This window comes from Labrus bergylta, chromosome 1 (genome assembly GCF_963930695.1).
Source record: "Labrus bergylta chromosome 1, fLabBer1.1, whole genome shotgun sequence".
In the NCBI taxonomy this organism is placed as follows: domain Eukaryota; kingdom Metazoa; phylum Chordata; class Actinopteri; order Labriformes; family Labridae; genus Labrus; species Labrus bergylta.
In genome coordinates this window covers 26,165,895-26,192,991 of record NC_089195.1, presented here as the reverse complement: position 1 = coordinate 26,192,991, position 27,097 = coordinate 26,165,895, and the positions used below count along the sequence as shown (strand labels likewise).

At 39.2% G+C, this 27,097-nt stretch overlaps 2 protein-coding genes across 2 annotated transcripts; both read left to right on the top strand.

The window, feature by feature from the left end:
• Positions 1-313: 313 nt before the first annotated feature.
• Positions 314-10,800, top strand: LOC109991536 (tetraspanin-5). Its single transcript, XM_020643851.3, has 10 exons — positions 314-772; positions 3,618-3,668; positions 5,085-5,231; positions 5,345-5,515; positions 5,634-5,759; positions 7,208-7,255; positions 7,944-8,060; positions 8,152-8,213; positions 9,034-9,086; positions 9,191-10,800. The coding sequence occupies exons 1-9, from the start codon at positions 689-691 to the stop codon at positions 9,044-9,046; spliced, it is 819 nt and encodes a 272-aa protein (XP_020499507.1). The 5' UTR covers positions 314-688; the 3' UTR covers positions 9,047-9,086; positions 9,191-10,800.
• Positions 10,801-14,308: 3,508 nt separating this feature from the next.
• Positions 14,309-26,851, top strand: mttp (microsomal triglyceride transfer protein). Its single transcript, XM_020643846.3, has 18 exons — positions 14,309-14,480; positions 15,964-16,154; positions 16,382-16,525; positions 18,259-18,366; positions 18,457-18,573; positions 18,652-18,791; positions 18,876-19,026; positions 20,160-20,317; positions 20,469-20,637; positions 20,899-21,006; positions 21,190-21,402; positions 21,515-21,726; positions 21,898-21,995; positions 22,255-22,376; positions 22,593-22,820; positions 23,376-23,500; positions 25,266-25,436; positions 25,899-26,851. Exons 1-18 carry the CDS (start codon positions 14,426-14,428, stop codon positions 26,044-26,046), a joined length of 2,658 nt encoding a protein of 885 aa, XP_020499502.2. The 5' UTR covers positions 14,309-14,425; the 3' UTR covers positions 26,047-26,851.
• The last annotated feature ends 246 nt before the right edge of the window (positions 26,852-27,097 follow it).

Sequence of the window (27,097 nt, the reverse complement as noted above, 5' to 3'; positions counted from 1 at the left end):
TATCTAAAACATTGCACCTGTTATGCTTTCATTTTTTGTGTATTCACATCATAATTTAGTAGGGATGCCTGTTAGTTCAATGAAATATTTACTTATTTGGGTCTCCGGAGCCCAATCTGTCTGAGAGGGTTACATTTCCTACTATTAGCCAAATTAATTGCATAGTGTTGAATACATTATGCTTCAAGTGATTAAACATCACGGTATAATACATTTCATGGTCATACGAGGGCAGTGACACCCACTCTTGCAGGAAGTCCCGCCTCTTGTGAACCAATCACCACCTTCATTGGTTCCCACTCACGTCAGTCAAACTACAGCCATGTCTACAGAATGGGTCAGATAGACAGATAGCGGACCGTCGGTTCTAATCTGGTTGACTTGTGTGGATCTATTTCACTGTGACACGTTTTTGGAGAATCTCTCCAGGAATAGCTGGATATTTGGACAGACAGTGGCAGACTGTGCGGGCTTTCTTCCCCCCCCTGCGGATTCGTCTGTCAACACAAACACACGACCATGTTTACAATGAGACGGTGAAAACAACTGACAGCGCGTTTGAGGAGCCGGGACACAAATAAAAAAAGAAGAAAAAAAAGAAGAAGGTGTTTTCCAGCCCCGATAAGCGGGCTGTCAAAACAGAAACCTTCTCCGACTGCGGGCGGCGTCTGAACAAGCGACCTCAAAGATGATGTCAGGGAAGCATTTCAAGGCTCATGAAGTGAGCTGCTGCATCAAGTATTTCATTTTCGGGTTCAACATCATATTCTGGGTAAGTCCCGTGTTTGGCTGTTGAGACATTCAAGGCCTCCGATGAATTCTCTGACATGGACATGTTTTTGTTCTCCATCAACATCACCTTTTTCTAATTCAGTGAGGGCTGTGGGGTTTTTTTTTTTTCTTTTCTTCTTCTTCTTTTGTTGCCCTTCCTGTTGTCTCTCATTGGAGACAACGATGATTTCCCACCCCTGTGAGCTCATACGCTTGCTGTGCACTTGTTCTCCCCACTGTCACCTATCAGCCAGCACGCTTTGTTTTCGCGTGGACAGCAGCGGCGAGAGTGGCAGCGCACTGTGTTTACATCAAGACATACCAGAAAGAAAGATGTGATTGTGAGTGTCAGAGATGTCTGGAGCAGACTGTCATAATTAGATAATTCATTATCATTCATGATCCTCGTGTACGGATTGTTGTCCTTTTTTTTTTGTTGTTGTAATCTGGAGTTATCACCAGTGACACCAGACAGGACTTCTGGGTGTCCTTTCCGCCTGCAGTTACCAGCTGTAGACTGGTTGGTGCTATTTTAAGTGTTCCCTATGGAGGAGAAGAAGAAGAAGGGTTATTAAGGATAAGGCATGGTTATAAGGTCATCTGTTCATAGATTCATGATTAGAGTTACTTTTCTTTCCTCAATTAGTCGTTCAAACCACATGATAACCTCATTCATGTCTTTTTATGGCCACGTTAAGAGCACCTGAGAAGACTTTATTATTATAAATGACAAAGCAGAGCAGAATATTCTTTAAAAAGCTGAATAGTAGCGCTTTCGTATTTTTGGGAAAAATGACTGCAATTAATAGATTATCATATATGAACTTACTTTTCTGTGAACTGACTAAACAATATATTGTCAAATCATTACAGCTGCATTAGTATTCCAGAAAGTGAACTATAAAGATCTTTTGCTAAGGTTTTTTTTTTTTTTTTATATAACGGAAATGTTAAAAATGACAGCTTTCTTGGGGCTATCTTATACTGTATGTTATTGGATAAATATTCAGCTGATACTGTTCAACTTTGGCTAATCCAGTGAATTCAACTCCTGAAATTATTATTATTATGTATCATCATTATCATCATCATCATTATCATTATTTTACAAAAAATTCAACCTAACTGAACAGCTGTCCTGCTCATTCAGTTCCCACCTTCTTCACAGCAGACATGTGGACTGCTCATAGTAAAAAACACAGCTGTTACTACTGATCAATGTCCTATGTAACTATTTAAGTGTGATGGTAAGTTTGGACAGACAATCAGTTTATAAACAGTACCTGGACTCTGACTGAGACAGCTACATCAAATTCAGCCTTTATGACTTTCACATCCGTTCCTATCATGTCAAAGAGATCAGATTATCATCTGTGGAAAATATCAGCTTTATAAAAGGTACAGCAACATTGAAACACATCTCAAATGCTTAATGCAGATTTTAAAGCTCTCATGGTATCATCCTATCACTCACCGTCTTGAAATGAGTGGAGCACATTTTTTGTTCTTTTATGGAGGTCAGAGTGATGAAGACGAGGACCACCTGTCAGGCCTCACTGAGGCCGTCAGTGACCCCGTGATCCCGTCGAACGTTTATATATGAAGAGAGGAAGTGAGCTGTGTCAGGAACATCTGCTCCGCTGTCCTCTTAGTTAATCTGCAGAGTGTTTTATATTTATGAAGAGGAGAAAATCCTAAAGCAGGATCAGTCTGTAACCAGGCTCCAACATGGGCTAAAGATAGTTCTTTTTAAAAAAAAAACCATAATGTTTGTTATCTTAGCATCAGTCGTTGTAGGATTTTCCTGTTTTTTTTGTTATGAATCATTCATTTCATTAGAATCACTTTTTTTATCAAGTTGAGGAAATAATAAAATAGAGGATAGATAAAGATCAGTATTTGCAATTTATGAAATTCAGATTATATCCTATGAATAAAATATCATCAATACAAAAGCAAATTCTAGACCAGAGGTTCCCAATCGTTTTTCCTCTCTCCCCACCGACGTCCCCCAAGGACCCACACATGAAAAAAATATATATATTGATACAGTGCTGTCCGAAATTACCATCAATTTGAACAGCTTCAATTGGTAACATTCTATCAAAATAGGTCCACACACACTTGTTCTTACCTATACACCATGGTATAAACTTCCCACCACATGTTTTATCAGGATTTTGGGGAATATGTTCAGATCTTATTTTGACAACCTCAGAGCAGACGGAGCCTCGTGCCCCCCCCCCATAAGATCTCTGACGTTCTATCTATGCATCCTGTGCTCTACCTCACCTGTAATGAAGAGTCGTTGTGTGGATCTTTTCTCTCATCCTACTATTTAAGTTCAGAAAACAAAACTTGACCATCAAACATTTTTACATATTACTCACGAGTTAAAGAGGTACAGTAGAATTTGAGGGTTCAAACTCTATTTGATCCCAATCTCAGTGGTTGGTTCATATTCATAACACTTCTTAAAGTCGCTGAAGTGAAATCTCAAAGTTGCTGCTTCAGGTTGACAAGTAGCTGAAACATCAGAGGATATTAAAAAAAAAAAAGCCTTGAAAAGAGGCTGTGATTGTCTTGATTACCGTCTTTTTAAACCACTCAACCTTTACACTGCTGTTGTAAACGTGTGTACAGTGATAATGTGTTCAAGCTGTTATAAGATGCCTTCTAATGTGGGACTCTCCCGCTGATCGTGCAGACTGAGATGAGAGATATTTGGGAATGGAAGTCTGCCAGGAAAATCTCTGTGCGGTTTGTCTCTGCGCTTCTGTGGGATGACTACATGTTGCATTCACAGAGAAATAATCCTCATTCCTCTTCTTTTCACTCTCTGTTAGTTCCTCGGAGTTGCGTTCCTCGGCATCGGGCTGTGGGCGTGGAGCGAGAAGGTGAGTTTATGGAACGTGAAACAGTTTATAATGTGAATCTTTACGTTTTTACATATGGACACCTTGACATAGTGAGCGAATCATTTACATTCAGGTCCTGTTGTTTGCACCCGTCTTTCTGCTTGTCATGCCGCCTGTGGCTTTACTGAATCAGAAAGGAATGTCATGCTTTCCGGTGGGACGCCTTCTGAACAATGGACAGCACAGACAATCTGATGCATTTCACAGATTCAGTCATTGTGCATTATGGACCAGGGGTTGTAAAAAGGGGGGACAGAGGTTTCTCCACTTTCACTGAGTAACCTTTAAAGACCAGGTTCATTTCTAAGATCATTGCTCTTTTCTAAAAATCTGGCTGCGTTTTAAGATTTGTGTCTTTTCTGAATCAAGTAATTACTGTGTTCATTACTTCAGTCATTGTTTAGTCAATGACATATTAGAAGCTAGCAACACTCATCAGTTATAATTTTCTAAAGCCCAGAGTGAAAGTTTCTTTGTCTCTTCTTGACCTGCAGTCCTAAACCCAGTGCGTTTCAGTTTACATGATAACAAACAGAGAAAGTCCTGTTTTTAAATGGTTGAACAAATCAAATGATCATTGTCATTATGGCCACATTTTGGGAAATAGGCTGATAATCTTTCCCACAAAGAGATGACATTAGAAGGTCTCAGCCTCTCAAGTGAGATCCTCATGTAAATACTGAAACCAGTAGGGCATTAGCTTAGCTTAGCACAAGAAAATGAAAGAGCTAGCTAGCCCCCTCTCTTTAAAACCCACCCTGTTAGCTCCTCTAAAGCTCAATATTTAACATGTTCGCACTCAGTGTGAAGTGTAAAACACAAGTTAGCTGTTGTTTATGGAGATTTACGGTCCGGGTTTATCCTAAAGGGAACGTTTGTAGGGTAACTAGCCACGACTCAAGTAACCTCTAGTAACCCACATCTCTTTGTTTTTATTTTATCTGTGCAAATTAAAAAGACAGGTTGTAACATGTTCAAAAACGGAGGGTCTGTAGTTGCTAGTAGGACGGTTATGTTACCTTTTGACGGTTTTCGGCTACCCTTAGATTTAAGTTAAGCTAAGCTAACTGGGTCTTGACTCCAACTTCATATTTAATTGGTCTTCTTATCTGACTACACAATAAGCACATATTTAAAAGACATTTCCTTGAAACAATCGCCAAACTAGTTAGTAATTAATGACTTCTTCTTTTAGCCCTGCACATTATTTAATATTCGGCTTTGAGAGGAAGAGGAGTAGCTTGAACACTTGCTAATCGTGTTCACGTCCATAAGGCTGAGTCATTTTACCGGCTTTGATTATGCGTCCAGATAAAGTGAACTCCAACTGGATTTGAAACGATTTCTTTTGTACTGTAACGCCTTTAAGCCTCTAACCCCACTCTCTGTTTTCAGGGTGTGCTCTCCAACATCTCGTCCATCACGGACCTGGGTGGGTTTGATCCAGTCTGGCTCTTCTTGGTGGTCGGTGGTGTGATGTTCATCCTCGGCTTCGCCGGATGCATCGGAGCACTGCGAGAAAACTCCTTCCTGCTCAAATTTGTATGCTCCTTCATTAAAGAATTACAGCTTCTTGAGGATTTTAAATTTCACTCATAATAGTCTCATAATAATATTTGTGTTGAATTCAATGAGTTATGAATCATGGGTTTCAGTTCTCCGTGTTCCTGGGTATCATCTTCTTCCTGGAGCTTACTGCGGGAGTCCTGGCGTTTGTCTTCAAAGATTGGATCAAGGACCAGCTCAACTTTTTTATTAACAACAACATTCGGGCCTACAGAGATGACATCGATCTACAGAACCTGATAGACTTCACTCAGGAATATGTGAGCACAGTGTTTTCTGTACTGATTTCCGCCCAGTGTTGCTTTTACTGCAGCTTGATTTCTGTGAGACATTGCTGACATAAAGTTAGGAGTTATTCTTGTCCGTTTGACCTTGTAGTGGGAGTGTTGTGGAGCTTTTGGAGCCGACGACTGGAATTTGAACATCTACTTCAACTGCACAGATTCAAACCCGAGTCGTGAGAAATGTGGAGTTCCCTTTTCCTGCTGCACCAAAGATCCAGCGGTATGTCCTCCCAAAATCTTGCCACTCTTCTGATTTATGGTCAAACCAAACGAGCCTGTGAGTAACATGGGCGTTTTAAAGTCTGTCAGTGTGAGTACAGATTGAGTAGGTGTTTTTCTAACATGCTGAAACTTTTAAGAGCTGGTACGGTGAGAGGAAATCATGCAGGTTTTCTCTGTGACAGATAGCGTGGTTATCTGTGTCCTCCAGAAGGCCGCCTCAGGGCAGTCAACTGTCATGGCCGCTTTCCAGCAGGACGTCCAGGCCGCAGTGTTTAGTCCTCTCTGACTCTGCCAGCACTGCAAAAGTCTGAGAGCAGCTGGGAGGAGTAATCTTGACCTCGGCCAGAAAAATGCTCTCACTGCTGCTCTCCGTGCAGAGCAGTGACAGAGCTCTGCTTCAGCAAAAAAGCAGAAGAGCTTTACTGTAATGAAAGTTGCACAAGATTGTTTTTTTTATCTGCTGACCTCAGGACATCCTGTTCTACCAAGGTCATCCTCTTTATAGAGCAACATTTTATTTGAAAAAAAGTGGATAAATTGTTATATAATAAAGGAGTTAAATAACACATGATGTTCTCAGAGGACAGAAACCGAACTGTTATAAAATAGTTCAATGCAGAAATCTTTTTTAGTCTTTCTGTGCACTGAAAGTAACTCAGGATTTAAATAATATGTATATAATTTACTTATACTATCATCTAATCGAATTAAAATAGTTAAATTACCAACATTTAAACCAAAAAAATACCATAACGAGATCCTCAGACTGGCACTTTGACCTCGCAGGTTTTAGCTAAGACAAAAAAACAACAAGAGAAAACAAGAAATTCACTTTGACTAAAGCGGGAAAAAGTGAATGTATCTGTTTTGATTCGAGTGGCAAAAAAGAGAAGGATGAATCAGGATTTGTCTTGCTGATGGTTATGATCCTTGAATGGCGTTGATAGTTGTGGTAAGAGTGTTTTTATGCATAGCCCCAGTGATTACATTTACAACCTGTGCGGCGATTATAGGCTACCTGATGCAAGTCAAGCCCCGCAGCATTCAAGATCAAGTCAGGTCTTAAGCTCACATTTGAATGTCTGGAACTGTCTTGTCTTCAGTGCAGGTCTGTTTTAACAGGTTTAAGTTCACTGGGTTCATTTTGGTCCGGTAAACATCTGGAGGCCAAACACACTCCAATAACATTCTGGACAGAAGTGTTCCCGGGGCTGTAAAGAGCCCGGATATGTACTCGTGTAGATTAACTTTTTCATTTTCTGCAAAAATGAAAATAAAGTTGAAAAACAAGCAGCATAAGTTTTTACATCCTCCAAGAACATCTCTTTCAATGTCGTCATAATCATAATCAGATGTTCTTGATGGATCTCACAGGGAAAGTATTTATTTCACAAGAATTTACCTTTTGAAAACTGTAAACATGAGCCGGTTTGTTTCTCTTTGCAGGAGGATGTTATCAACACTCAGTGTGGCTACGACATTCGAGCGAAAACGGTAAGTGGCTCACAGAAACGTACATCGATAAAAGAGATTGAGATTTTCATCTGGAAGTATTAAAAAGAATGAGGACCAGAAATTGGCGTTTCCCTTTTTAGCCTCTGGCAGGTTCGTTTTGGCTGCATGATGTCATGAGGTACTCCACCCTGAGTACAATATTCCTCTTTCAGTGTATCCCAACTTCGCAGTCTCTGAAACACAGCAGCTGGCTCCCCATCAGCACTTTGGGCTGTTTGGTATTACTCATGCTGCAGAAATGCACTGGGAATTGAAGCCCCTCCCCCATCGTTAGCTTTGGTCTTACTCCAGGGTAGCATAATGTAAGGAAAAGGCTGTGTTTGTTTCTTTGACCTAAAATGTGAGGAAAAGCCAGAGTAAACCAGTTTTAACAAGAGTCAGAGCATGAAAACAGTGAGTGTGTGTTTACAAGCAGGTCACAGTAATACAGAAGGATTTTATTATGAAGTGTTTATATGGAGGCCGCTGGATGTAAAAGAGAATCATATGCTGCCATTAAAAAAACACAATGTTGTGGTCTTAGATAAATCCCAGCAGGATTGAATCCAGTTACCGTGAGAGCTAAAACTTTGAAGAAGAAGGATGAAGTCAAAGCCAGAACATTTCATCTGGTCACCATTGTAAGAACATAATAAGAGTTTGTGTTGATCTTAATGTGTTGTGACAGGACTCAGAGCAGCGCACCTTCATCTATATCAAAGGCTGCGTTCCTCAGTTTGAGAAGTGGCTTCAAGACAACCTGACGGTGGTGGCGGGCATCTTTATTGGGATTGCATTACTACAGGTGAGAAACATTCAAAAGCTTTAGTTTGTTATTTGCTCCCTTCCAAGCTTAAACATGTGTGTGTAATACATTAATGTGTTTTCTGTTTTAGATTTTTGGCATCTGTCTAGCACAGAACCTCGTGAGCGATATTGACGCAGTGAGAGAGAGTTGGTAAGTGGCAACAGTTTCTTCAATTGAGCAACATTTGACTTTGAACTCGAGGTCATTGTTTCTTCACCAGCCTTAGTTTCATATTCTCAGCACATCTCAGCAGACACGTAGAGAGTACACATTGTCAACACGGTGCGTTGACCTTTTGGGACACAAGTCAAAACAGGGACCCATTCTTGTAATGTGTTGCTTTAATGTTGTTAATTGGTGAATTAGTTTGACCTCGGTTGGAATATTTTTTGTTGCCAGAGTGAAACAGATCGCATAGATCACAGACCTTTGATGCAAACATTAATGTTCCCCTGAGGATTACCGGTAATTACAATATAACTTTGGTGATACATAACCCTTGTATCTATCAACAGCATCAGGTCATTGATTTTTTTCTTGTGAAATATCTGAACATCTTCCAGCAGTATTAACACACAATTTGGCAACGACATTCATGGTCCCATGATGCTGATTTCTTTTCTCTAGCTCAAGCGTAAGGTTGAATATTGTAGTTTGAGTTTCAGTCCCTTGATGTATTATAAGATACATGCAAGTGTACACTTTGTTTACTGCTAATTAGCTAACTAGATGTTAGTATGCTAACACTTCAATAGCAAACAAGGTCAACATCCAATAAATACAGCAATACATTTGCCCAGTGAGGACTCCAGCATGCAGAGAAATAATAATTTGCGTAAACTGTTCACTCGCCTGTAGCCCAGTGACAGCAACACTCAGAACTACTTCATTGTGAATTGGATGCAATTTTTGCACAATATATTTTGGTAATGATGCATCAGATCTGAAATCTTTGTCTCTCTTGGTCCAGTTTATTTACCTAAAACCACAGCAGTATCTCCAAAAGCAAGAAGGATGTACCAGGTAAGAAAGATTAGAAGTCATCACTCATGTTGTAGTTTATAAATATGGTTTTGTATGTCCATTCATTCCATTGATTCTCCTGTGGTGTTTTTTCCTCCTCATAGGACTCTACAGTTTGGACGCCCGCAATGAAGGGAAACAAATGAATCAACTCAAGTGTCCAGACACAGAGTCTCATATGTAAATAAATAGTAAATTTAGAGTTATTTTTAGAGTGATTTGTGGCCCTATTTCGGACAAAAGCACCACCTCAGAAATGTAATGTTGAACAAATTCTGTAAAGAAGTAAACGAGGGGCGTTGGACTTGTAGACGGGATGACTTATGGAAGATTAATCTTTATCAGAGGAAGTGCTTCTGTCAGAAACGGGGCTTTGATTTTATATGTCTCACAGCTGCAGTTTCAAACACTGCATGTAAGGGATCGTGTACAAAGATAAGAGCGATGCTTGAAATGCACTGCATGCCTTTTGTCTACTGGTAGGACATTGGCTCTCCTAAGCGTGTTTCATTAATGTTGAGTATTTTAAAACACTTGTAAAATAGTCACTAGATTAGAGGGAATCGGCTGGTTAGCACTTTGTTGAATGTTGAAATTGAATCTTCTTGAAGCAACAGAGAGTTTACTTCAGATTTATTTCCATCTGTGATATCGTGCAGTATCATAAACGGTGGGTGTTGTAAGCTTTTTAGGGATGCAGTTCTTGGGAGTGACATTTAAAAAAGAAAAAAAGTCCAGATAAAGTGAAGTAAACCAGAAGAGCAGCCTTAAGCACTTTAATCTTCATTTAGACTGATGAAGCTCATCGCAGCCTCTCAGTGTCTGTCATGACAGACTGTTATGTTAGTCTCACAGTGGCCACTAGAGGGGGCACTTTTCCTTTAATAAAAACAAAAAAAAAACTATACGATGCTCCAGGGTGGCAGATCATTTGTCCAAAAGCAGATTAATAGAGATTGTGCTCCAGGACATTTCATTGTTGTGCTGTCACTTGCACATGACCTTTTCTTAATGTCAGTGTTCATTCATTTCCTTCTGTTTTTGAAGTATTCTTTAGTGTTTCTATGAGAAAATGCACCAAATCGATGGGATACTTTTGATGGAGGTGTTTTCTGATCTGTAAGTTTTCACTGGAAAAATTAAGTAACAAGCTCGATGAATGGCATGCTGGAACTGCTTGGCGGCACTAAACTGAACAGAGAAAGGATTTAAAGCCTTCATAAACACACACATATACATTACTTGAAAGCAGATCACTCAGGCTCTCTCATCAGCATCTTTTTCATAGCACACTTGGAATGAGAGTTGTGAGGTAGAGCTTATGGATCTTTCTTTTGAGACGTGACCTGAACGCATCACATTTACTTTATAACCTTTAATAGACCTGCATGAAAGTACAAGAAGCCGTTTAAATGTAAAGGCAGTGTGAACCTGCAGCAGGTTATACACACACATACTGCAGCTTGTCCTTTAAGGTCAAAGGCTCTACAGCAGCATTTGACTGAAGTGAACATCCTCACATGAAAGCTTCTTTATTCCACTTTAAACTTTATATGATTGTTTTTGACTGATTACACTTTCTCTTACCACACAGTGCCATATTCGTACCCCTGTTCATTACTTTGCTTTTGTTTTGTGTACCCCTGGTTCTTGTAAATAACTGAACTGTGACAAGTTGTAAATATATATATGAATAAATGTTTTTCTTTGTAAACTTTTGAGGGCAGCTGACTTTGATTTAACGAAATTAACTTAAAAAAATCATTATCAGAGTAAGTGATGCACGGTTTTGCAAAAATAAAATTAGTAAATAGTTTTAAATGAATGCTACTACAAATGTTGTTTGGCTATGTAACATGTCCTCTACGTCACTGTCAAAATGCTCTTTAGTGAAGCAGTTAATGAGAAGGTAACGCTATATATATATATAATCTCGTGACGTCATTGCATATGAGTTATGCTTTAGTGACACATTTGCTCAACAGCGACATCTAGTGTTCGTTACAAGAAAGTAATACTCAGTGAAGATCCTGCAGGGGAATCACTGGCAGGAAAACAGTTCTGTACTTCCGGTTATCTTCACAAGTCAATGTACTTAATTAAAACATTGCTATGTTATGGGATTTGATGTAAAAAAAAAAAAAAAATAGAAATATCTTCAATCAAAAGGTTTTTATTTTACATTGATCCCTATTTCATAACACGGACACTGATGATGAGATTTATTTCTCTCTGTGCTTTTTAGCTATCTGTCACAAAATCATCTAATGCATTCTGCAATGGGCTGGTCAAAGGAAAAACTGCATGCTCCCTAACACATCTCTGGTCATGACAGCCAGAAGCAGTCTTTTCTTTCACGCACACATAAAACCACACAAAGACTTAAGGTTTAAGGTGAAGTATTATGAATCTAAAAATATGTTTTGTATCCAATCGTCATGTCTGTCAACTCTCTAGATGGACACACATATCATATTTGGTAATACACTGAAAAATGTCAAGATATTGTCACTGACCTGTTATTTTTTTGGTCAATTTTATCAATCATGAAAGGAGAAAGTCAAAGATAAAAAAAAGATCAGTGGGCTACATGCATATTTTTCTCTCAACAGACCTCACATCATTTGTTGTTTAGATACCCCTCTGAGATAAGAGGATGTGTTTGTTGTGTTATCGGGGATTGATTGCAGACCTATGATGTGACCTTTGGACCGATGCCTCAGTGTTACTTCCAGCCTGTTCTAGCTAGAGGACAACAGCAAACTGGTTTCTACTGATGCAATCACTTTTCACTTCAAACACATTCAGACTTCCATTTAATGCAAGCAAACATATATTTTTTTTAATAACTGCTGCGTAATATGGATGATTAAAACATGAAATGTGTGTTTCCTGTTTATCCATCTGTGTGAAACTGTCAACTCAGCAGGACAGATTTCTTTTGCAGTATTTATGTTTACTTTCTAACCCTTTCTTTTTTTTAAAGTTAATATATAGAAGTAGAGATAACCTAATGTCCAATTTCTCTGAAAAATATGTAATAATAATCTTTCAGTGTGTCACAGGTCATGACTTTTTACAACTTTATCTGTGGAAGATCTGGGATCCCGAGTCCAACGGGAAGCACAGCAGCGGCTCCTGACTCTCGCCCGAGGCTAGACATCGATATCCAGAAGCTTTATCTCCTGACAGAACAGCTTCCCAACTGATAGAGATGTTTCCTAGCTTCAGGAAAGAAAGGGGATCATCATCTGATTAGAGCTCAGAAGATGTCTGTGCGCTGAAGTGAAGATACAAACCATCTGTGAAGACACAGTGCAGATGTGATTTTTGTTTACTAGACTTAAGTTTTACCACCAGAAACTTCACACTGCTAAAGGTCTCAGGGGAGGACGGTACCAGCAGGCCAACACCAACACTCACTGGATGCTCACTTTAATGAACTGATGTGCTTTACTCTGGATGACCTTCAGGAGATAGTAACAGATACATAGGCCTACTCAAAGTACTGTAGTTCATACAGTATAATGTGTGTTATCCAGAACTTACTCGACTACCTGGCGGCTACATCTTAAAAACGATAAGTTATTTTTGTGAAAGATAATTTTACACCAACATAACTGTGCAAAACGGTAGAGGCCAACTACAATATCAGACCCAGAGCCACTCTTTAGCATATTGAGAAAGTGCACTTTTGATTCTTTTGGGCTAACTTTTCACTTAGTTGACATTGGTTTTAAATTATAACATTTAAACTTTTTTTTTTAACCTATTCTATGCTGCTGCATACATATTTTATGAAACACGCATGACAAACTGATTATAGATGACGGAGCATTTTCTCCCTCTCACAGTTAACATCCTTGTGGGGGCTACTGGTGAGAAACAAAGTTACATAGGCTATACCTCAATACAGCCAAAAACGTAAAACCTATAAGAGTCTTTATAGAATTGACTTATTTGAGAAACTGTAGGATTTGTAGCTGGGTGTTTTCCCGCTCTGTTACATCACTTGCGCTTTAGCTATACTAGTGCTGTGCTTATTTTTTTAATTAATTTGTAGCCAAGAGTTTCTCACTCTACAGCTACATTGATAGCCTATTGGTGATTAAGGGCCAGTTCACCTGGGTCGTAGCTCTGATTTTTGCACCACATTTGCACATCTGCTCTCATTTTGTACCTCCTGCACGACCCAGAAGCTCCCCAACAACTGAAGTAATCCGAGCGAAGGATGGGTTCAATGAAAAACAAACAATGCAGGTCTATAGGCACTGTTGCTGATGTAAAAGGAAAGCTTCTTTAGGGTGATAGGTTTAACATAAGAGAGAAGACAGAGAACAGTATTGATTATAATTTAATCTACATGAAAATAGAAGAATGAGTGTAAAGCAGTTGATTTCTGCTGATGATAGAGATGAATTGTGCCATCATGTTAAACTACCACTGACAGTTCCCCCCCCTTACCACACCCACCCATACAAACTAGTATGTGTAGATGTCTCTATGATCATACAGAGTGAATTTGGGAAAGTTTAACTACAAACACTAATTAATGGAGCCTATTGTGAACTTAAAAAAAAATAAAAAATCAGTATTCCTGGTAAGTCTAAAAAGCAAACCCAATAGACTTATCAGGGTTTTTCTATCGACAAAGTGTCCTCATTGCTTTACCTAAAATGTGCTGCACTTTGGGACTCCCCTGAGATACCGTAATTTGAGCTATGGGCTGGTTTGACTACAGACTGCCCATTTCCTCCAAAAGCCACCCAAGACACAACGACAAAGAAGGAACTATTCATCCCAAAATGAAAATAGGTGAAAGGTGCCTCATGAGGACGTCTCTTTGCCTCCTCTCGGTAAATATCAAACGCTATTTTGTAGCCTACTTAATTAGTAAGGCTAATTTTTTCCCCAGCATTATAGTAGGTTATCTTTCTGCAATGAGTAATCGGTGCATGATACAGACTACTATAAACCTATAGCCTACTCAAACTGGAGAGTCTCACTTGATTGTCTTGATCAAACGAATCAATCACATAATCCCATTCACTGATCAAGCAATGTCATGGTTGCTCCCTGCATTAAAAAAGGGGCCTGGTCGCATCTCTCTCATTATAGTAAGCCTAGTAGTTGCTGTCAAATCAGTGCTCTTCCGGTTAATGATTGAAGAGTTATCTCGTACGTGGAGTTTGGAGTCTGCCCTCCCCTCCGATAAAAACATAATAGGAGAAGCTCGGAGCTGCTTTGCCTTTCTTTTTTTTTGGCCTTTCAGAGCCTCTTCGGCACCTGACTGTGTTTCTGTGTCGATTTCTTCTGGCTGCAGAGAGAGAGGACGCACAATGTTCACTCTGCTCGTGTTCCTGCTTTGTGTAGCCTCATCCGTCTCTGTCAGAGGTAAGTGGGTGGGGGGACTGTTGTGTTGTTGACAGCGTGATGTAGGGGAATGTTTGTCAGAAGAAATGAATTGCAAGATTATGTGATAGGCTTAAATGCAGAGTGAATGTATTTCAGACAAGAACATATACCTATTCCTCAACTTGTAGAAAATGTCACCAGCTCAAACTGAAACTTTGCTGTACTCTGGTGGCTTCAGGACAAGTTGGAGAGTTTTTTTTTTTTTTTTTATGATATTGAAAGTGAAAAGCCTCTTTTATTTTGCCTCAGGGACTAAATCATGAATGAAAATGATTGTAGATCATGCTACGTGATGTTACAAAGTCCACAATGTCAAGGTCTTGTTCATTGTCATAGCTTGATGTCACCATTGATTGATAGTATTAGACATAAATAACTTCTGGTAGTATTTTGGTCTCAGACAGTGGTTGACTAAAGACAAAGTGACCCAGAACAGAAGCTTGAATTTGTTGAACTCTGGTGTATGACCGGTCATGAAATCAAATACTGACACGTCAGTCTGTCCTCCCTTGTTGCCTGCTGTCATATCTAACAGAGCTTAGCTTGTCACAAATGCAGCACAGCAGAGATTTTTATCTTCTTTTACTCATGATGAACACGCCTTGTTAAAAGGTTGCTGATTTAATCACCTTAACACGGTCTATCCACAGACTGTTTTTCTCTGTAGATGAAACAAAAAAGAAAATGAAAGATAAGAAAGCTTTGCATGTTTAGAGGATATTCTTCTTTGGGGGGGGAAAAGTCAATCAATACTTGAACTGTTGGAAAACTGAGCTTAAACACAACTTTTCAGAGGACATCTGACCAGAGGTTGTCAACTAAGTTGAGCGTCACATATGATAATGGAAAATATGACCATTTTGTCTTGTCATAAGCAAGTACAACAGCATTCCTGGTAACGACTTTGGTAGATTCCTATTCATAAGACCTTTTTGACTCACCACCAGTTAAAAATGGCCTAAATTCAAGTTTTCAAGTCTGCTTGTTTGAGCTCCTTGACAAGTTTATGTTATCACTGATTGCAAGGTATTTAAAAGTGTGGACAAAGTTGAAAACTATCCCCGTGTTGTGCAGCTATTTGCTTATCACAAGTGTGGACATCTGAGATTTTGAGAGTTTGCTCCTGAATAGAAACTTTAAAAAAAAGTAAGAAGCAAACCAAATTTCCACTTTATCTTCAAAATATCCATCACCTGTTCCTTAGGACAACACGCCGATGCTTAAAGTTCAAATCTCAGACTAACACTGACTAAAATTTGGACAACTGAATACTCACTAGGATGGATGAGGATATCAAGTTTCAGGTTTATATTAGCTGATATTTATAATTAAAGCAGTGGTGTAATAAGTAAATATAAGACAGAATATTCACACTGCAGTATGATAACAGTCTGTAGTCTTATTGTTCATCACTTTCTCCACTCTTGTTTGCTCACCAGCTGTGTGTCTTGTGTTTTCTCAGGTGCTGCTGCTGCTGGACCCCGACTGAACAACGACCGGCTGTACAAATTCAGCTACACCACCGATGTGCTGGTGGACAGAATCAGGGGATCAAACAAGGAAGGCGCCGGCTACAGGATCTCAAGCGATGTGGACGTCAACCTAGTGTGGAGAGATCCCAGCAGCAAAGATGACCAACTCATTCAACTGGCGGTACGTCAGCCCAAACACGTGATGTTCATTTGCCGTATATTTAAAAAAAAATGTCATCAAATGAATTATTTGAGAGTCAAATGATCCATACCATATTTGTCACGATAAAGCTTGTTGTGTGCTTTCTTTCATTCATTACAGCTGGTGGTTTGTTGAAAATGAATGAATAATATCCAGCCAAAAGAGGTGCATGCTTTGGCTCACATTACTTATCGTCTCTTCCTTAGATCTCAAATGTGAGGATTGAGAATGTGTCGCGTAAATCACAGAAGAAGAACGTCCTCCATGGATCCACAACAGAAAGTGTTTTGGGGAAGACCAATCTAGCAGCTCTGAGCAAACCTTTCTTGGTGCATCTAAGAAATGGAAAGGTAAGAACTTAAGCATTGACTCTTTTGACACTTGTGAAATACGTTTAGATCATTGGTAGTGAAGAGGATGCGTAAGTAGAGAGTACTCCTAATAAATGACAACAACCCTATTTGTTGGTTTTTATCCGTATTATCTTAAATGGAAGATATTTGGTAAAAATGGGCGTAGGTTCATTGTTGTTTGAAGTCAATGTGCGATTTTGTAATCCTGAGAGATTCTTGCAGAAGTATTGTTAAAAAGTCAGTTGTGTGCGACTAGGATTAGTCACTCATAGTGGAAGTGTGATGATGCTGGCAGGGGAAATACCGTCAAATATGTATGTGTACAAAGGTCAGCAGGTTCAGATAACATTTGTGTTTTCAGCTTACTGAATCAACATCCATAAAGGGTTGATTGCTACTGCTAGTAGGAGTGAGAACATTATCAGCATTTTTTTTAGATTTTGATCATTTGTTGATCCAGTAATGCCGTAAATGCTCGGGGCATATTTATGAAGAGATGCAATTAGTTGCTGTAACCATGATTTTGGTCTTCAAATTATGCCAGGTCTGCAATAGTTTATGGTGATAATTCAAAAGTAAATCTGTAACTTTATCTGGTGTAGATCAGCTGAAAATAAGAAGGGAAGAATTAAACATTTATAATAAAAAAAAAAAAGAAAGTTTTTCGCAGAGTTTAAAGTTGGAAAATGAGCCTTTGGATGGTCAAACAGAGCGGATCAGTGTACCAAAGCACCAAAAGTCGTCAAAAGTAGCAATCTATTTATGGTGGTTCTAGCTGATATTATGGCTGAGCACCTAAGATAAATAACATACCATAGAAGACGCAGTAAGATGATGTCATAGGCTGTTTTCTGCACTCAGGATCAAGACAGAGAGTGTTGAGCCAAACTGCAGTCTCATTAGGAAAACTGTTTGGTACACAGTGATATGATATTTCCCAAGATGATGCGAGCTAATTTGACAGCTTCAGTTCCATTATTTAATATGATAGCATAAACACATGTAAACACACAGCTGACTCATCTGTTATGCTGGTCAGTGCAGTGATGTGGACTCAGGATATTTTTAAAGGTGACATAATGTAGCCAGGTTGAGAAAGACTCTTTAGAAAAATTGAAAGCGCTAATACAAAAGTATTCTGGTTTGCTCTTGATCTGCACTTCAAAGCATATATAATGAAAATAGTGTATGATGTCATCGCCGAGCACACATGTCTGTGTTCTCAAGTGTGTGATGGAAAGCTGACACCCTGAAGGGCTTTGTGTGCAGCAGCACGTACGACATTGTGTGCCGCTTGCCTTACTCTCTGCTTTATCTGCTGCTTTGGTATGCATTACTACACAGCATTAGACTGACAGCATCATACAAGTGTGGATACAACTGGAAACACTCAGTTCATTATGAACAGGTGCAAAGTAAAAGCCTCTGGATGGTACAACCAATCAGAGCGTGTCAGTAGGCTGCTTGGTTAAACTGCTAATACTTACAAACAGTTCATGTTGATTCAAGTTCAACACAACAGGTACACACATGCCTCAATGGTGCCTCATATTGGATAAACTTTTACGATTGGCCTGACCTCAATCAGGTCATAAAGAAATCTGTCAAATAAGTAAGAGGTGTAGAATAAGGCAATATTCTACTCGAGCTCCCAGATACTGTATGTCTTGTTCCATGTACAAAAGTCGGGGATTCATTTTGAAATGTTTTTTCTTACAATTCTTCTTCAGACGAAAGCATTTTACAGCTACCGGTCCGAACCTGCAACCATCAAGAACCTTAAAAGAGGACTGGCCAGCTTGATGCAAGTACAGCTCAACACTGGGAAGGTTATTGAGGTAAATCTCTTGATAATACTCTGGAAACATTCCTTCCAGTATTTTTAAAACATGTTGCTTATGTGAAAACCCTTAATGTGTTTGGAACAGAACGACGTGTCAGGAAGGTGCACAGTCGAGTACAAGGCAGCCAAAGGTCAAGTGACGAGAACCAAGAACCCGGAGACGTGCAAGACCCCAGAGACAGGATTCACCACACACAGCCAGGTATGACCACGTTTAGACCAAATAGCGTGGCTGAAATCTAAGCCAATTAAACACATCTATACGGGTTTCTGTTTTCAGGTCTTGGGTGTGAGCAGGAAGTCCAGTTCTGTTACAACATTCACTTTTGAAGATGGTTTCATCCGCTCCGCCTCTGCTGAAGAAACACATTCACTAGCTGTGAACTCTCGCAGATCTGCTGCAGCCAAAGTCATGTCCAGGTAAAGGCTTCAACTAACACTTCATGTGTGCCTCCATGTGGTAGTATAGGCACACCTTCAAATAGTTAATGTCTTACTTCACAGGCAAACCCTGACGTTGGTAGGCGTTGAGGGTGGACCGCTGGAGGCTGCAGGAAAAGATGTGTCTGGTGTTGTCAAGTCAATTGATCCCAAACTGGCAGCTGTTGGCATCATTGCTGAAAAGGTCAAATCACAGTGCAAGGGCTGCCCATCAGTGAGTACCTGTTCACCTTTAAGCTAACATTTACTACACAAACACATCTATGGATGGTAGTGTTGGTCCAGCTTTTGGTTGGCTGTATTTTGTTCTTCTTCAAATTAGTCCTGAATAGAAAGTTTCATACAGACTTTCCAGTTCTAATGTTTCTGTTGAACCTTTTAAGTTCTCTTCAGTAAATCACACGGTTCAAATTTAGGATCCAGACTGAATTGTCTTGAAAATTTTGGATGGTTGGCCATAAAAATATGTACAGACACTCATTTCCAGATCTAGATAAATCCTAATCACTTGTTTTCTTGATTCCTAAAAATGTCTAGTAAAGGAGTAAAAGTGAAGTTTTCTGTTTGCCAAAAACATTTTGGTTTTATCACCAAAGGCCTGTCAAACCAAAGTAGTCATCCACAACTGTACTTTTAGTGATAACATTTCAATCATTGTGTTTATCATTGTAACCACTATACATTTATAATATCAGCATGTTAACATTCTGATTTTTTGATCATATCAATTTGTTAGCGTTAGCATTTAGCAGATTCTACAGCCTCACAGTGCTGCCAACAAGACTACTTTAAGTCACGCTTAAGTTTGTCTGTTTAACCACCAGGTACAGTGTATGGGTTACAGACATAACGATTTCATGGTGGCATGTCCCTGCCTTAATTTACCATGATATAGTGCCATAATATAAGCAATAATAAGAAGATCCTTGCAACATTTTCCTTTTCAAGGAATAATTCTGTTTATTACAACTTTAGCCCTGTTTGTATGTTTTTACCATCCTTTCTGTCTCTAATAATAAACTCATCAAAGAAAATGCTGAGATCTGGGAGACTGGAGACAGTGGGGAAACTGAAGACAATCATAACTAATCATAACTTGTAAATAACAAACCCTCCTTATTTAAGGATAAAACCACACTGTCTTTACACAGGAAAACTGAGACCATGCATTCAGTAATTTAATGGCCAGTGCAGTAAGTGCTGGTCGTTTTCAGAGCATAAAGGTCCGAGTTGTCAATATTCCAAGAAGGCCCCTAAATAACACTATTGGTAAATTGATACTGTATATTTGTGTACTATAAAATGATATGTCCTCTAATCCCCTCTCCCCTATGTTCTTCCTCTTAGCTTTTTGAACATTGGCAGGCTCTACAGAAGCAGCTGGAGCCGGCGAGCCTGTCCAAAGCCACGGCTCCTCGCAGCTTCCTGGCTCTCATCCAGAGCATTAGGAAGGCGTCCAAGGACGAGATCCTCAAAGTGCTGAAGAGTGCCAGCAAGACATCTCTGTAAGCAGGCTCCTCATTTACTCCATCTAAACTGACCCTCAGAGTCCATCACTCGCCAGTTTCTTTAAATATGTCTGAACTTGACAGAATGTCAGTAAACAACAAGATTAACCGACCGTCGCTGGATGTTCTTTCTTCCGGTTGGTATCAGACCTCAGGTGGTGGATGCAGTGACCTCCTCCCAGACTGTTGCGTCTCTGGATGCCATGCTTGAGTTCCTTAACTTCACCGATGCTAAGGGTTTCGTTCTGCAGGAGAGGTTTCTCTACGCATGTGGCTTCGCTTCGCATCCCAACGAGAGGATGCTCCGGGCTCTGCTGGTAAGTGTCATCTCGTGAAAACCAGAGTTTGCAAAATGTACCCAAAATGGTCACAAGACATGATGTATGCCTTTTAACTAGCAAAGCATAGTCTTTATCCTGAATAGGTTAAATTCAACCAATTGAATAAAATTAAAGATTTTAAACACGTCTTATTATTAAGAAATTAAACTCCTTAAAATAAGTCTCCCAAACAAAGTCATATTATATTTTAATGATACACCAGCATTGAATGTTAATGTTTTTTTTGTTTTTTTTAAGGATATTTCCAAGGGAAAGATCGGCAGTACTGACATCAAAGAGTCAGTGGTGATCATTATGGGAGCCCTGGTCCATAAGCTGTGTCAGAAAGGAGGCTGCAACTTACCGGTGAGCTTTCAAGAAGATAAAAAATTAATAAAAAGAAAGAAAGAAAGAAAATAAATGCCAAGTTGCACAAAAACGCAGTGCCCACATTAGAGTAGAGCATGTACAATGTTCTGTAAAAGTAAACCATGTTGAAATGAATCCATGAGCTGACTGATGACTCTCTGCTGTGTGTTTACCTTTCAGACGGTGGAGCAGGTGAAGGAGATGATTTTAGTCGGTCCTGACAGCACCCAGGTGGAGTCTGAGGTCCAGATGTATCTCCTGGCTCTGAAGAACTCCATGCTTCCTGAGGCCATTCCCATCTTTACCAAATACGCTGAGTCAGAGGTTGGAGCTTACAGCACCATCGCCCTCACTGCCCTGCAGAGATACAACTCAGATCTTATGACCGAAGAGGTAAGCCATGGTGTACATGATAATCACATCATCTGATTTGATGTTACTCATTTTAACAGTTTGTTGAAGAGAAGTAGTACAGAAGTGAAACCAATGTTTATGTCTTTTGTAGGTTAAACACACAGTGAACAGGGTTTACCACCAGAACCGACGGATCTATGAGAAAAATGTGAGAGCTGCGGCTGCTGATGTCATCCTCAGCAGCAACCCTTCATACACCGAGGTCAAGAATCTGCTTTTGTCTATCGGAAACCTGCCTCATGAAATGAACAAATACATGCTGTCCAAGATCCAGGACATCCTCCGTTTCCAGCTGCCCGCAAGGTGTGTTATCAGATGACAAACCAAAAGACAAGGCAACTTTGCTTTTTAAGATTTCATAGTTGTGCACTAACCAATACAAGAACTTCGTCTGGCAGAATTTTATTTTTTAAGATTTTGGCAAAACAAATTTCTATCATCTTTGTAATATCAATTTCTGTTTTCATTTTTCAGCAAAGTTATAACACAAGCTATGAAGGATATGAATTCCCACAATTACGACCGCTTTTCAAAGGTTGGGTCATCGTCTGCATACTCTGGATTCATGGCACGTGAGTAATCAACCCTCATCTCATATCTTAAACAGAATCATGCAAAAATATTCTTCAGGATTAAGATTCTATAATGGAACAAAGAAATTGTTGATAAAAAAAAATTCCATTGACATTTAGGTTGTTTGTTACATTTCGGCTGGACTTCAAAGCCATCATTGTGCATTATCCTATCGTTACCATTAAAGCAATTATCGAAATAAATAACATTACAAGTTGTATGCATACTGACTGAGTAGTTTAAAACTCTTCCCCACAGAATCTGCTGATGTAACCTCGACATACAGTTTGGACATCCTGTACTCAGGCTCCGGGATCCTGAGGAGAAGCAACATGAATATTTATGGTGCTAGTAAAGGAGCAATGCTACATGGATTACAGGTAACACAGAATGAAAGAATGAAAAGCAAAATAAATTACTGTAATATTTATACTAAATTTACTGTTTTGAAGTAGTTTGATTCAACAAAAACATTAAATTGCCTTCATAATGTGATATTTGCCATACAAATGACTTGTCCTATTATTCTTTATTAAAAGTAATGAACTACCAAAATGCTGATTTGGACTCACCTGAGGATTCTTCCTTTCCTCCAGGTTGCCATTGAGGCTCAGGGTCTGGAGTCACTGATTGCTGCCACACCTGATGAGGGAGAGGGAGACTTGGAATCGTTCGCTGGGATGTCTGCTCTACTTTTTGACGTCCAGCTTCGACCAGTCACTTTCTTCAAGGGTTACAGTGACCTCATGTCCAAAATGTTCTCCATGACCGGGGAGCCCATGAATGTAGTGAAGGGACTCATCCTGCTGACTGATCACTCTGAGGTAAGCCGCATGTACATTACATGTAAGCCATTTTAAGACAGTGACCCAGCAAACGTTTGTTATGCAGACTTCAGGACTGGTTCACTCTGCCATATGCATCCAGTATGTGTACACAAACAGATAGTGAATGACTTCCAAGCCCCTCTGAAAGGGCTTGTTTGGTTTGGGCTTTCTTGCACCATGCCCAGTTGTTTATGGTGAGAAGGCCGCCTCAGAGAGCAGAATTTTTCTGAAAAGTGGAGCCAGGAAAAGGCGGAGATAATGGGCTTTTCTTATAATTGAGGGGTTTGTAGACAGGCTAGGGACAAAAACATGGTAAAGTGTATTTTGCATAATATGTGACCTTTTACCGAAGTGTTAACAAGGTTCAAAGAAGTACAACTGATACAAGGATGTGACATATCATTTGTCTTATGCTGTAGCTAAAGTACTTGGACATTTTGTTTAACTTATGCTTAGAAATAAAGGAATAGAATGTAGCTCATTCATCAAGGGGTCCAGTGTAACCAAGTCTTCCATTGTCCAACCTTATGTCTATATTTATGTTTCCACCAGGTGATCCAGCTGCAGTCTGGGCTGAAGGCGAGCGCAGAGTTCCAAGGAGGGTTGGCCATTGACATCTCTGGAGGCATGGAGATCAGTCTGTGGTACAGGGAGTCCAAGACCAGTGTCAACAACAGGTACAGAGGAGAGACAGTACTTAAACAGCTACCACAGATGTTATTGGTACATAGCCAGACTGGGGCCTTAGAAAATATGTTATGTAACATAATTATGTACATTAAAAATAGGTCACAGTCTTGAGTGCAAACCATGAAATGTTAAATTATCTCAGAGTATGTTTGTACTGTATGTACTTTATGCACAGTATGATGTAATACACCGGCCAGGCAAAGGTCATTGTGATAGAGGCCATTCTTAGAAATGAACCTTTTGTGACAGAAAGGAAAGTGGTTTTAGAAGTTTAGAAGCGATATCACCACACTGCAAATAGCTCTCTCTGATGTTCCATTCAAGTGAGCTTTAGATGGTCTATAAGTGTTGCCTGATTCATTTGTTCCAGCGGCATGTTGGACCCTCTCCAGTATTGTGCTTTACGCCTGTCTCGTTTGTAGGTTTGTGTAGATATGACGTCAGTTCTGTCTGGTTCTCTATTTTAACAACATGACAGTCAACACACAACAGTAGCGGCTGAAAATGGAGCACATCATCATCATGCATGCATCGGCTGACTCTTGGCAGGTGGTGATGAAACAGGCTTTAGATGAGCAAGGCCACAGATCTTTGTTACATTTAAATTCAGTGTGGTTTCAGAGTAAGGGGTCAGGGTTACTGCAAAACTGGACACTGGAAAGAATGTTTTTAGCCCTCAAGTAAGTCAACAAAAAAATGTTGGTATCCAGACTTAGATGAAGTTGTAAGCACTACAACAGCAAACTGGAACCAAACAGTGTCCAAGTGCCTTAGAATTACTCCTCAATTAGGTAGTCATTTTTCTGTGCAGTTTTTGTATATTCCCATGTTGCCTTCACAAAAAAGGAAAGACAACATTACTTTTAATCAGAACCTCTATAATTGATGTCGTGTGTTATATCCATTTTTTGGAACAGCATCATGACAAACTAAAATATGCTTGAATAGAAATGAAAGAGGTTCCATATTTGTAGTTTTATTTCCCCCTTTCCAATCACTGTTAGACTTCAGGACGATTTGATCCATGTGTAGAGGGGGGAATGGCAGAGGCAGGTGAATGGATCAGCATAGTTGTACCTCTTCCACTCTGATAATAGACTGGCAGGCTATCTATAGAAGCAGAACAAACCACGCTGGCATGTTTGCCAAGGCCTGTTTCTGCAGGCAAAGTTAAAGAGGTTGGATTTTTAAACTGGTTGGCACCAACTTTGGTTTGAAACATTTAAAGAAAAAAAAGGAGGATTTGTAACTATTTAGTTAAACTGTTTCTCTGCCTAAACATGCTTTCTAGCCACTGATACAAACTGTGTGGCTCAAATTCTTCATCACAACATAGAGACTATAGTGATGAAAGGCTAGCGGAAATGATGGCTTCTCATTGGCTAGAAGCAATTACAGTTTGTATATCAAAACACCTCAGAAAAAGGGATAATCAACTGCAATCAACTGACTGTTTTGTTTCACACTATGCTTGCTAGTTGAGGGATAAGGGTTTGTTAAAAAAACAGTAATTAAACAGCTGCATAAGATACTATACGATTCATGTATAATCACGTGACTCTATTTCAAAGTTGATGAATTCTTGTTTAGTTCAAACAAGTGTCTTTTCACACCATTTATTCACATGCTGGAATACCGTTATAGCAATAAATAGAAGTCAGTAATCTTACATGGAAAAACATTATTTTCACAGTCTTGCCTCTGTCTTTTGGTCTGATTTGAAATTGTCTTTTTACTTGCTTATGATTTCAGGGCCGCATTAGTGGTTACTGGCAACGTTACGGTGGACATGGACTTCATGAGAGCTGGTGTGGAGGTCAGCTTTGAAACTGAGGCATCACTGGACTTCATCACCACCGTCCAGTTTTCTGAATATCCCTTCCTGGTTTGCATGCAGATGGACAAAACGACCTTCCCTGTCAGGTACTGCGAGACTGTCCTTTAGATTACAGCTGGGTAATATGATAATAGTGGAGTAATAATTCCATGAGATAACAGTCGATTTTATGATGCTACTATACCATACTGTGTGATATTATGATATAGTCATAGATTCATTAGTTTCTGAAATCATTATGCAGTAGCCAATATGAAATAAATTAGTTATATAACCCACTTAACCCTTTATTAGCCCAGTAATGCCCCTTTTTCACCATTTTTATACAAATATTACTATATAATGTTGCTATAACTGCTGTTAGTATGTTACTTTATTTTGTACTAATACTCTGTTTACTTCATAATTTCACCTTATTGCTACCTTAAAATGAGATCACCATTATTACTTTTACCCAGCTTTTCTGAGTTTCCCAATACTTGCAGTTATTAACTGTTGGATTAGCTTTACCGAAACCTCATTGTCTGTTTTTGATGCTTTGTTTTCAGTGAATACCTGACCAAGTATGAGAGCTTGTCATCAGGGAAGAGCGTTGTGTCAAGCAAGAGCAAGAAGCAGCTTGTCCCGGGCTCTGAATTCCCTCTTCACCAGGAGAACTCAAACATGTGCAAGAAGGTTTTTGACTCCAGCTGGTAAAGGAGTGACCATGGACTACCCAGGAGCAACACGTCATTCCAATGAGCAGAGTAGTATCACTAAGAGGATCTAGTGCATTCAGGGACAGCTATCACAGATCATGCAGTGAAAACCATAAGAGAGAAAGTGGTTAATCTTCTTTCAAAAAGGAAAACACAATGTTTACATTCCTGTGAGTATTTAAGACATTTTAATTGGACCATTTGTTTGAAATCAGGAATTTTTGCATTGTCTTTTTATGGGGTTTCCCTTAAAATGTATTTATGATGGGCTCATACAGGGTGTGATGTGTTTCACTTGGTGGGTAATACTCATCCATACTGTAGTATTCCAAATGGTTACAGTAAAGATGTATGTAAATATCCACGGGAGACAGTGGATTAACTTGTCCCAATGAATACAAACGCTCCTTACTGTCAACATTCCTTTGTTTTATAATTAAATGTGTTTACTAAGAAGGAGAAATGTATTATTTTTATGTCACTGCATCACTGTGCTCACACTTGAAATAACTTATTAAGCAGAGTAAAACAAACGTAGCCTGTTCCTTTTTTTTTTTTTTTTTATTAATCTGAACTGTCTTTATTTTTAAGCCAGATTTAAGGTGAAAATTAAATCCCCCAAAAAATAATCAATCAACACTTGAATATATTTTTTGTACAGGCCTGTAATCACTGTTCGTCTGAAAGATGTGGGCTGGTTTAAGATGTCTGAACTTCTCTGAACTTGTGTTTCCGTATAAGAGATTATTTTGTTAAATCTGTAATTAAAATAAATTTACACTGGAAACACTTTTCAAATACTATGTTTGGCTTGTGGTTTTGGATTTAATAGCAAAATAGTGTATTTCACCAACACGTTGCCATTGTTCTTCATGCCTCTGCAGTACAGCTATTTGTAGCTAAACTCTGTAGTTTTCTAAAACCAACTCCACCGTTTAATGTAGCAGGTTGTATGATAACCTACTTAGTTTTTGCAAAACGCAAGCTCAGTTTTACATTTATATTTTTGTATTTAAAATAAACTGTACAAATGCAACCATTTGTACAGC